Genomic DNA, 12,710 nt, shown 5'->3' with positions numbered 1-12,710 from the left:
CTTTGAAAGCTTTGACCAAATTTTATGCAAAATTACCATTTTACCCTTTAAGTTTCTTTCCATTTTAATTTAGTCTTCCCAACACTCATTTAACTCCAATTTCCTTCATTATCTTCTTCTACATATGTACAAACAAAGTATGAAGTTGGTACTCCAACGCAATGTCCCCATAATATTTAAAATATTTATTTACCTGCGCTATCTTTACTTAATAAAGACACGTAGTCCCATTAACGTCATTTTTCTCCAAAATTTTTCTCATTCTTCTTCTCCCCCACTTAGGTTGCCTATATACTCCTTCTTCATGAAAAAATTTGACACTGAATAAAATATTAATATTTTAATTATATTTTATTAATAAAATATTATTTTATTTCAAAAATTTTCTCTTATCTCCTCTTGTCCCCTTCGTACCCAAAATATCTTATTATGCCTCAATTGACTTCTGAATCACTTTTTATCTCGCCAATTCTTTTCTCAAAAAAATCATTATTTTATTATTACTTTCTCGTGTGCGGAATATTTTATTTCAAATCATTTTTTTCATCTTTTATCATTTCTAAACATTATAATTAACCTCAATTGACATCCAATAAATTTTATTAGTCACCATATCAAAGTACGGGATATTATAGTATTCCTCTTGAAGCTTAAGGCAAAAGGCTTATGACAATGTCTTACAGTAAACCTTCTTCTCCATTAAGCCTAGATAAGCTAAAAAACATTAGAGCTTTTGATAAGAAGTCTTCATGAAATAGTGGCTTCAAAGAGAAAATGAAGTCCTTCATAAGCCTTAAAGAGAAGATGAAAGTGAGTCGCATGAATCGAAAATCCAACTCAATCCAAGCCACTATAGCAAACCGGATGGCATTGAAAACCATGGTCAAAATTCCTGTTCAGTTAATTGCAATGCGGCCCATCTAAGTCCACACGAGTTGGCAAGCCCAAGCTTGGACAACAATGGAGCAATTTTTAGCTCAGACTATAGTGAGTCCTATGTCTCATGCCCAAGTCCATCTAATATGCAGGTCGACCATTGATGCATAGGCCAAGTCAATAATGCACCCCTCTTGAAGCCCACGGTAGCCGAGGCGAATCAAACTGATGTGCATGTTGAATATATGTGTGCAGGCCTAGCCAATGCAGCATCCACTTTGAAGTCCACACAAGTTGAGGTGGACTAAAGTCTTGAACCTAACCGTGAGCCCAATGACCAATATACTTATGCCAACCTCGTTTGTGAACCTAATTGTCAAGCGATGCAAACCCAAGGGTGTATTTCCCAATGGTGTAAACCATTCAAATAAAACCCATAATCCGATCCCAAAGCAAATTTGAACACCACCGCTCGGGTTCTTTTGCCTCATATAATATTGCAACAATAAAGCTCTCTCCACCAACAAAGAGCAGTGATGAAGCAAGAGCCATCCCTTCAAATATGTGCTTTGCAAATCTAATTGAATGAGACATCCAAACCAAGGCAGCGAGATGATTCAAAAGATTAAGAAAAAAAGGCATAAAAGGCCTTAGTCGAAAGGTTTTCTCCCTAAATCCTAAGAGCCTTAGTCGGGTCCTACTGCCAATTTCTACTACTATTATTACCACTTGCTCACAATGCGAATTTTATCTTGGAATGTCCGTGGATTGGGAATACAGGACCAACTGGCTGTGGTGGAGTTTTGAGACACTCTAAGGGCTATCCTGTAGGCATTTTTTGGTCCCCTCGATGTGCAGGACCCTAAAGCAATCTTTTGGTAATGTAATGTTGACCAAAAGCCATGAGACAAATGGAATATTTTTTACAAGTTAGACGCACTCATGTGATCACTTGGGATGTTACCATTGTTGACATCTCGTGAGAAAGAAACTCTTTCGCTGATGGTCTAGTGAAATATGGTATTGACCATTTTATCTAGTTTGGCCAGCATATTATTATTGTGTGTAATTTTTTATGACCAGTAGTGGTTGAAAGCTAACATGACCTCTCAGGTGTTATATGACATATGTAAACTTTACGGACAACTATTAGTTTGTGAACTTTATGGACAATTATTAGCTGATAATCACTGTTTCCAACAGTGCTTAATAAAATTACACACTTTGACTGAGAAAAAAAAATGACATAATGTTTGCAAAAATCTCTTAAACTATTTTAAAAATTCAAATAAATTTTTATTCAGAGCCGCCCCTTGAGTGAAGCCACCCAAGTAAGAGCTTTACGCCCCCAATTTGGGGAGGCCCCAAATTTAAAAAGGATTTATAATTTTATAATAATTATAATATAATTAATTATATTAAAAATATATAAAAATTAAAAATATATATATAAAAGTAAAATTTTAATTAATAAATTTATTTGTTCTCTCACTTTTATAATTATGTGTCTAATAAATTTCAATTTTCTATCACTTCTTTATTTCTATAATGCTATTAATTCTCAACTATATTTTTTTATTTCCAAACAACTAACGATCATATGTATTTAATCTCCAACAACAATTTTTTTCTCACTTATTTCTCTTATTTCCAATCTACTCATTTAATGATTTCCAACAGTTATTTTTTCCTATATATAAAACTAATTATTTTTTTCAATGTATAATATCTACTTTTAAATTCTTCTTTTCTCATTTACTCTTTCTTCCTTTAACTTTAATTTTTCTCCAAAAAATACACAAGAAGTCTATTCTTTTATTATCTTCATAAAGTCGTAAGCCTCATTTGCGGTTTACAATAAGCATTCAACAATTAGGTATTATTGTTCTAATCTTTACAGATTTTTTTACTTTAATTTAGAGTTTATATTATATTAGAAGAACTTGATTATAAAAGTTTAATTAAAAATTTTGCATCTCAAAAAGTTAGAAGAATAAAATTTTAATAATTTTTTTTAATTTCAATAAAAAAAAAGCCTCATTTGAATATTTCACTTTAGCCTTTGAACTTATGGGGCCGCTTCTGTCTTTATTCTTTTATTGCATTTAATCAAGTTCATATGTATTTATTTTAAGTTAAATAAGTCCTTATGAATAATATTTGACTAATTATCATTAATTAAAAAGTCACTTGTAATTTTATATCATATAGCGCTGACATAGTGTTGACGTGGTTAACGTGGATGGTGAAAATATCATATAAACATATCATTATATCACATTATCATTATTATGACATATTAATGTGTCACGTTAAAATTATGTGACATAGATTAATAAATAATATTTTAACTGATAATAATTAATCAACTATTAGTTATAAAAACTTATTTGACTCAAAATAAAATATAAAAATTAAATTAAATATAATAAAAAAATAAAAATTTATTATGCCTAATATGTTTTAAATAAATTCAAAACAATTTACCAATAATATAAGCGATTTCTTTTGTAGGTGGATTTGAGCCTGCTTAAACATAGTAGGTCGTAGATAGACAAAGATTTTGAGGTGCGGGCCACGCTGTCTCGTCGTTATTATCATTTTTCAAGGCCAAGTCCAAAACTAGATTGTACCATTATTATTATGGGAATAATTTTAGCGACCAAATCCTGAATCATATAATTTAAAACTTGTTCGATTCAAATTAGTGTAATAAACTTTTTTCGATGGCGGGAAAGTCATGGGAAAAAAGAAAAAGGCCAATTTGTTTTTGCTTGAAGAATAAAGGTGATACCAGTTAATGAAAAGTTAGAAATGGAAATGGAATTGCTCAAGTTGTCCAAATTCAAGCTCCAGCTTCGAGCTCTCGTCACAGAATCTCGCGATCTCAGAGTAACGCCTTGTTTTTTTCTTCCAGTTTTCCATCGCCATTGCAGTTCTCTCTCTCTCTCTCTCTCTCTCTCTCATGTTCTTAATTTTTTTTAATAGGAGAGAGAACGTTGCGCTACCGAGCAAATCCATCTCTTAATCCAGGTTAGATTTCATTGTACAATTTCTTGTTTTCTTTTTTTTTTTTTAAATAAAAATTTTCTTTGCCTGGAAAACTGATACCTGGCGTTTGGACGCAGAAACAAAAGCAAACCGAGGAGGAATACAGTAGAAGGATACAGGAATTGCAAGCCGAATTAGCTTCATCTAATGAATCACATCAAAAACTTGAAAGAAAGGTTTGCGAAGTTCGTTTCGCGCCTTCTTCTAGATGCTCGTGAAAATGCTTCTTTGTTAGAGGTTGAAATAGATGCTGTTGCTGCAGGTGAGTTACCTTCACAACGACAACGCTTTGCTTGAAAACAAGCAAAAAGAGTTGCAAGGGACCATCCAGAGCCTACTTCAGTCCAGAGATAGTTTTGTTAATGCTTACCAGGTCCGTGTTTGTTAATTCGTTATAATTTTTGTGAAGTAAATTGATATTGCAATGACCAAATTGATGCCCAAGCACAAAGAATCGATACTCTGCAATGCCTTAATCGTTTTTTGTTTATATCATTTCAGAGTTTAGCTCATAGTGTTCGTTATTGCTATTTTTGAGCTTAAGTTTTGTATGAGATAGTTATATTGTTTTGAAGACTTAATCATGTCAAGAAAATGTGTTCAACTTATATATTATTCATCAGCCTAATTTTTATGTGCAGGAATCTACTTGTGAAATGAAACAGTCAATTGAAGCTAGAGATAGAAAACTTACTGTCCTGTCTGAGAAAATAAACTCTCATTTATCACTATTTGATTCAATAGAAAAGGAGGCATTCTCTGTCAAGCAAGTTCTGGATAATGTGCAAAGAATTGTGAGTGAAAAAGAGGAAATAGGCATGTAACTGTTTAATCTATTTCCTTTTTCATAACTACCCGCATCTTGTACAATGACATGCTCAATCGTTATTCTGAGGTTGCAGTACTTGTATGCTTCTAACACTGTTGGCTGTATTTAGTGTCTGGATTAAGGAGAAAAATGGATCAGGTCTCTGCATTTGGAAAAGCATTTGTTGGTAATTTCGAGCTCTTGTTTACCTGCTTTATTCAGCCCATCACTTTGGAGTATGAAAACCTATGTTTCTTTGACTCTTCATTTTTTCTAAAGTACCCATGTCGAGCACATATCCAACACTATTAAGTAGGCATGGGTTTGGGAGTATGTAGGAAAAACTTGAGAAGATAGGATGTGTCTGTGTTGGACACATTACCTATTTCCAACACTTACACCTTGGGAAAATAGATGGAATCATGCCCAAGTCTTTCTTGGCTTGGAGACCTATGTGAGTCATGAATTGATCTGTACTATTTTTTTATCCCTTCCAGGGAAATGGGGAGGAGGTTGCATTATATATATTATTAATAACTTGGGTGCTTTAGTACTCTCAAATTATATTTGTTCAAAATCCAATCATTCCTGATGCAACACAAAAGCCAAATTATGCAATCAACAAGAATCATTACCTTCTTCATTGTCTATTTGAACTGGATTTACTTTTAATTTTTGCAGAAAAGATCCATGACTTAGAAAATAGACTGCAAAATGATGAATATGAGTTTCAAAGAAAGAATAAAATTATTTCAGAGCTAGAAGGGCAGTTGGAAGTAGCAAAAATTAGTGACTGCAGCCAAGCTCAAATTGAAGAGATATCCACACAAGTCTTGAAGATATTTTTTTTTTTTTTGTTTCGGAAGAATTAACTTGCGATTTCAACTAAAGAAATTTCTCATCATTGTGTTTCCTTAGACAACCTTACCTTCAGAAAACCATATCAGCAAAGGACACAGTCATACAGAATCTCATAGCTCAAAAAGAGGTATCAATTTTATGCTGTGAATTGTTCATTTAACATCCTTCTCTATGTGAATTTGTTCTAAACTTCTCCAGATGCTTTTATAATCAGGCATTGCATTTTGAGGTGACAAGTTTAGCAAATATATTACAGAAGATTCAGAATGCTGTTGCAAATATGAATGAAGAGGTAAGAAGACTTAATTTGACTTTTAGCATATCGTTCCCAAAGCTGAAACAAGAAATGGACTTTATTCTTAAGTCTTAACTGTTTAATAAGCTATCTAACGTCATAGCTAGTCCTGTGAAATATAGAGAAATACCTTACTAATGAAATGTTTAGATTTGTCTAAAAACATTTGCCTTTAGTGTAATAACCTCATGCCATGGGAAGAAGGAGCCTTTTATTTATTGATGGTGGCTTGTAAACTTCTCTTCGTGTTAATATCCAACTGAACATTTTAAACTTATAGTCTTTGAGACTTGGTTCTGGGATTCTTCCAGTGAACCAATAAATTGAATAGTTTAATCAGCAACTTGACCAATTTGAGCCACTTTACTCATCTGACAACTTTTTCCTTGTGAGTCTCTGTTCAAGTACTTTTGTTTCTCCTTAGAAAGAAAGGAAAAAGAAGCAAAAGATTAAACTTTCAAAATAGCTTGATCTGCCACCCATTTGTGTTTTCTATCTGAGACGTTATTGATTTATGTGGCAGGATAGAAGGGTCTTCTCCTCGATGCTAGAAACTCAAGAAGAGTGTAAAATGGTTACACCAAAGGAAGATAACCGGTATAATGAATTACATAAAGTGAACATCTTTCCTGAAATTGAGCGTACCTCTCCAAATTTAAATATATTAGTATGTGTTCTGATAGAAGACAAATTTATTACAGAAAAAAATGTTTTCATAATTTACATGTACATTTATCTCAAAATTTGTATGCACTGGATTGTCAGGTCATTCTGATCAAGCTTTTCAATGAACTAGAAAAGTATTTTATGCACATTATATGTGATATGGCTCCTGATAGGTCTAGACAATTCTTTACATGTCTGCACTCTACAACCTACATGTATGCATGTGCATGTATATGCATGCCAGTTTTATGCTTCCCATTTGTTGTTGAGTTTTTACTGTTTGTTCAAGATAGACTGTAAAGGCAAAATGACATCCATAGTGGAGTGGGAAAAAAAAAATGATATTAGCAATCAATTTTCTTTTTCTTTGCTACCTTGTTCTTAGTTATTTGTATTGTAATTGGCCCACCAGGATTCGAGATACAATTAGAGACAGTGCTGAACAATCTCCTCATAAGTCTTGCAGCATGGATGCTGCAGAGAATAGAGGTATTGATCTGTCACCCATTTGACTTTTTCATCCCTCCAACATAAATGCTGTAAGACTTCGTCATAAAAGGACTGATTATGTCGGGAGATATTTCATCCGTCTTGTATCCGTGGAGAGTGCATCTCTGAAAGAGAATTTAACATATATGGAGAGGTCAACTTATGCTTGCTAGTCACAAAGTAGGGAAAGAGTTACTACAGGTTAGACCTGGCAATTTTAGTTACGATATGTTAACACGACACGAGAATATACAAAGTTAAATAGGTTTGGATTTAGTCTTAATGTGTTTCGTGTCTAATCGTGTCTATATTTAAAATATAAAAATTTTCGTATCTTAACGTATCAGACACGAGTAATATGTTTGAATATGTTTAATTAATCGTGTTATTGTGTTTAATCGTATATCATCTTTAAACGTGTATACGTGACACGTTAAAAATTAATTGTCAAAGACTATTTTAGTCTTATTTAAATAATTTTAAACAATTATTTTAATAATTTTTTTAAATTTATAAAGATAATAATGTAATTATGCCATGTCCAAACTTTAATTTTGAATTTTTGTTTTGTTATATTTTATGTTATTATTATTATTTTTTTGTAATTATTTTTGTAATTATTGATTTTAAATTTAAATAATAAAATTATATTTGATTGTGTTAATCGTACTATTAATCGTGCGTATATTGACACGTTTAACAAATATATTAATCATGTTGTATTGTATTATATTATTATTAAACGTATACGTGTACGTGTTTTAAATTTAAAATACGAATATTATTCGTCTTGTGTTTATGTTTAACTTTAATATGTTTTGTATCTAATCGTGTCTGACACGTTTAAGATACAAAAACACGAATTGTCAGATGTACTACATGTGATGTTCTACAAGCTTGCTATGTTTCTTTGCTTCATTCTTTCATAGGTTTTTAATCGCTGTGTGGTTGCATCAATTACATGTAATGCAGTGACCTATATTTTTAGTTCCGTTCTGTAGCAAAAACAATTGTCATTGTTAATCTATCTTGTTAATCTATCTGAGAATGAGAAAATTTTGTTACCCCATATCTGCATTACTTTTATCCCCTTGTATGGGTGGCAAGCATGATTTCATTAATTGTTGAAGCAACCCTTTTCTTTTTGGGATTTGTAATTCAGCTTTGCAGCTATCTCGGGGTTATAATTCAACTGGCAACCACTGGCAAGCAAACAATGCTTCCAATTCTTGTGTTTCAGAGGCAAGTTATTTTGTTCTAAATATTAACAAAAATAAACATTCAAAATATTGGCAGTCGTTAAAGCAAGAAACATGATTCTTTTTGCAATGATGTGTTCAGTCTGCCTGTTCTCCACTGTCAGCTTGCTCTGAATCGCAACCACGTGCCAATGTTGTGAGTATCTCTGTAAATGAAAGAAAGGTATGTGATACAAATATCTTAGAGCCAACTAGTCGTTTGATTAATAAAGGAGTTTTCCTTTTATTTTTTTTTAATGTATATGATAAGTTTGCTTAAGGAATTTCATTCCATATCCTTAGGAATATCAAAGAGTTGAAAATTTCCATAACACCTCATGCCTGTGCATTTGGGATTTTTTTTTATTTATACGTATAGGACAACTGCACAATATCAGTACACCAACTTGATTTAGAGTGCTCAACTACCCAGGCAGAAACATCCAAAGATCCAGGTCAAAATCTAGTTTAGCATTATTTGTCATTTCTGGATGGTGGCCATTTTGAACATTATTCTCATGCCTAGGTATTTCTGTTTGAATTCAGATGCAGAAGCATGATTACGTAAGGAGCGCACCGTGATTGCTGCAAAGCCTAACTTGAATTATGTGTAGTGATTGGGAACTTTTGTTTGTTGAAGTTTGAATTGTGATGATATTTCTTTCTACTTTTGCAAATGCCATGATTGTACATATTCTGCCGATCTCGATATTTACACCATGATTGTACATATTTCTTCCCACTTTTGTGAATGCCATGATATCAATGCTGTTGAGATGTAAATTGCTAAGGACAATAATGAAGTAAGCCCATTTTGGAATTTTGGTGTGACGGAATGGGCAAATGTCGGGGGAGTGAAAAGGAAATTGAGGGGAAAGAAAATTTTAGTAAGTTGGTCATATGATTATTTCAAGCTCATATTAGCATAGGTTTGTGTGGTTTCTGTTAGCCAGGAAGTCGTATTTGGCCCTCCATTTTTTATCCACATATAAAGCGATTGGTATACAAGTCAATCCAATAAGCCAAAGCTAATTAGGTAAACCATCAAAAACTGTATATAACCTAGTCAATATGTGATGCAGGAATCAAAGGCCGGTTCAAAAATGGCTGTCATTGTCCTAAGAATATGAAAAAGAAGTCAAGAATTCCGATGCAAAGTGGACATGGAGCAAATCCATTTGGCGGCACAACAAGGAGCTGCTGGGTAACTCATTTTTTGTTCTTTGATTTTATAGAACATTTATTTCCATGTTAGAATATCAATATACTTGCTTGTGTTGCCGATCTCAAGAGAGAAAAACAAGGACGAAATATATTGGAAAAGCTGTTCATGGGGCAACGCACACATTGGAGTTGCACCTTGTTCCCGTTGGCCATTAGTTTTGGGCCTATTGCGGATGTAGCTTCACCTTAACGGCACGGTTGTTGACCTCATTAAATGGTCCCTACGAAATGTGCCTTCAATTCTTCCCATATTCTGCTCCGTCATCTTACCCTTTTGGACACAGGAAAATTCGTAAAGTAAACGCCGCAAAGTTGGTTCAGATTTGAGAACCCATAAACAAATATCTATAACATAAGCAAAAGGAACCCCCAAAGGGGTTTCCACACTTGGTCATGTTTCTATTAACATGTGATTAATTTAAAATAATTAATTAAAAAAAATTTTAAGTTGATTTTTGTAGGGTCGATTGCATTAGAATTGTTAACAGGAGATTTTTTTCTCTTTAGTTTCAGGAAAGGTTTTTCTTACATTGAGTGACGGTGTTTTGGTTCATAGATAATTGAAACTAACAATGTTTTCATGTATTAAGAAATAAAATTTTTTTATGAATATTTGTAGATTTCATGTAAGTTTGACGTGAAATAAATTTTTAATTTTTAATGAGATATGATAGGAATTACAAGGTGGATTAATTTTAAATAATTTTAAAGGCATGAGATAAAAAAGTTTTAATTAAAATTGAACATCATTTAGAAAATTTCGTCATTAAAACTAAAAAAGTTTAATAAGTATAATTAACATTCATTTTATTTTGACTTTCAAAAAATATTCATTTTATTTTAATAATTTTATTGTATCAATTATGTAGCTTATCAAGAATTACTTTTAAAATATTATATTTTCTCAATATGAATTTGATTTCACTATTAGAATCATGTAATTACCAAAATATGATTATATCAACATTAGCATATATTAAGATCTAAAAAATCAAATGTTTTCAAAAAAAATTATTTAAATAAAAAATTTTGTTTAATAAGAGAAGAGAAAATATTTAAATTTTTTTAAAATTATCATTACAATTATTATTATTATTATTATAGTATTTTTAAATTTCAAATTATTTCTCTTTAATTATTTTTTTTATAATATTATGTAATTTTAAATTATTTTTAATTAAAAATTCAACACCCACACGAAACTGTGCATCACTCAAATATAAATTATCAAAGTCAATTAATTGGAATTTGTGTGCCCAGAGGCTTCTGAACTATTAACAAAAGTCTTGTCTACGCATAAATACTCCCTCCAATCTCAGCAACACCAACCTCCCTCTCTCTCCATATTTTTTATTGCCTTAATTTCTGTACTGTATATAAAAGGAAGTCTTAACGGAGCAAGGGTTTGAAAAATTTGAACAAGACGTTTAACAGGATTCTCAAATTGTCATGTGGACTTTAGAGGAGGGGAGTTGTGATGTGTTTAGTGAGTGAGTTGCATTCTGTGGGGTACAAGCCGGACCGACCATATGCAATGCACGAATTTACCTCTAATAAATATAATTTGTACGTTTATATCTTTTATTATTTGAAAGAGCTCAATACTAATTTTCCCTTCAAATTTATACTTATATAACAAATCAATATCAATTTTAATAAACCAAATATTAAATTTAAGTTCTTCTGTTCAGCTACAGCGACGACCAATTTTTCCTTTTTTTACATGACCTTACCAAGCCTTTGCATTCGGAAAAATATACTACTATTGAAGAGTTATAAAAACATTAGTTAGCATCTCTTTGTCTTTTGCTAAATCTTGTATTCTAAATTTTGAATTGTACAAAAGTGAACGAGGGGTATATCTAACGGATTTTTATTAATTTAAGAGAGAATCAAGTTAATAATATTGTCATATAATATAATAGATTTGTACTAATTTAATTTATAATTTGTATAATTGTTATTATTATATTAACACTCTCCTTCATATTCAAAGTGGTCACGACGATACTAGTTTGAATTTGAAAATCAAGTTTTGAAGTTGTTCAAAAAGATGTGTCTCGGTAAAAATATCAACGATTTGTTATGAAAAAGACACAAAAAGTCAGATGGAGAGCCCCCTAGTAGCATGATGAAGCATAAAATGATAATCAATCTCAATATATTTGATATACTCATAACACAAATCATTATGAGTAATTTGAATAATGCTTCAATTGTTACAATAAAGGACAATAACAAAAAAGTGCGTGACGCCGATATATTTTTGTAATCGATAAAGCCAAAGTAATTTCTATTATTATGTTAATATCTGTGTTAATAATGGTTTAGGTGTGATAAAAGATTTCTTGATTCACTTAACATTAATCACATAATAAGTTAAGAGTAGGTTTATGAATCACTTATTTAATCTCAAAATACCAAACATGATTTGAAAAAAAAGATTTAATTCCCTAGAGAAGTTAATAACGGTTGTAGCAAAACGTGGTAGATAAAGCTAAACTATGCATCTCCAAAGAATTTGTAGTAATAGGGATGACAATGAATACTTTATAATATGGTACTTTGCATTACCCGATACAATCAAGTAAAATTAGAGTATTCTATAATTGAGTTTAAGTAGGATTTGGATAGTAAAACTACTATCCATCAAAGGATAAAGTAGGATTTAAGTAGTAGTCATAAGATACTACCAAAACCAAATTATAAATAATAATTTTTAATATTAAGTTTTAATTTAATATATTTTTTAATAAATTATTTATAATTAATATAATACTTATTAAAATTCATTAATTGTATATGATTTTAAATTTTAATTTATTTTTTATGAGTTAACTTTAATCTATGAATTAAATTTCATCAAGAATGTATATATAAAAAGTTGATTCTAAATTTATTTTTAATTCCGGACAAGAGTTTGAGTTTGTACTTTTTACAAGTATTAATAGTTAGGTGCGAATAATAAGTGTTGATTTTTAATCAAATTTAAGTAAAATATAAAAAAATTAAATTTTAATCGAAACTCAGATCCAAATAGTTAAAATTTAAGAGTATTTTATGTCTTATAAGATTACGATGTAGTAATGGTAGCGTTCTAGGAAGGAACATAAGAAAAAAGGAAAGCGGGAGGCTGCATCCACCTAACACACCTCGGATGGACTCAGAATACCCAGATGCTTTGCTTAATTATTTTACTCAC

The 12,710-nt window shown here is 31.2% G+C and overlaps 1 protein-coding gene across 1 annotated transcript; it reads left to right on the top strand.

The window, feature by feature from the left end:
* Positions 1-3,529: 3,529 nt before the first annotated feature.
* On the top strand, positions 3,530-8,961 carry LOC18609317 (RUN/FYVE domain protein). The gene is made up of 15 exons (XM_018114635.2): positions 3,530-3,768; positions 3,865-3,909; positions 4,005-4,103; positions 4,190-4,300; positions 4,569-4,743; positions 4,866-4,922; positions 5,417-5,553; positions 5,664-5,723; positions 5,811-5,888; positions 6,415-6,488; positions 6,970-7,046; positions 8,209-8,288; positions 8,388-8,468; positions 8,664-8,739; positions 8,831-8,961. The coding sequence occupies exons 1-15, from the start codon at positions 3,691-3,693 to the stop codon at positions 8,842-8,844; spliced, it is 1,242 nt and encodes a 413-aa protein (XP_017970124.2). The 5' UTR covers positions 3,530-3,690; the 3' UTR covers positions 8,845-8,961.
* Positions 8,962-12,710: the final 3,749 nt, after the last annotated feature.

The sequence above is a fragment of the Theobroma cacao genome, chromosome 2 (genome assembly GCF_053813885.1).
Source record: "Theobroma cacao isolate CCN51 chromosome 2, ASM5381388v1, whole genome shotgun sequence".
In the NCBI taxonomy this organism is placed as follows: Eukaryota; Viridiplantae; Streptophyta; class Magnoliopsida; order Malvales; family Malvaceae; genus Theobroma; species Theobroma cacao.
Note: the sequence above shows the minus strand (reverse complement) of the source record. Positions and strands in the feature narration are given on the sequence as shown.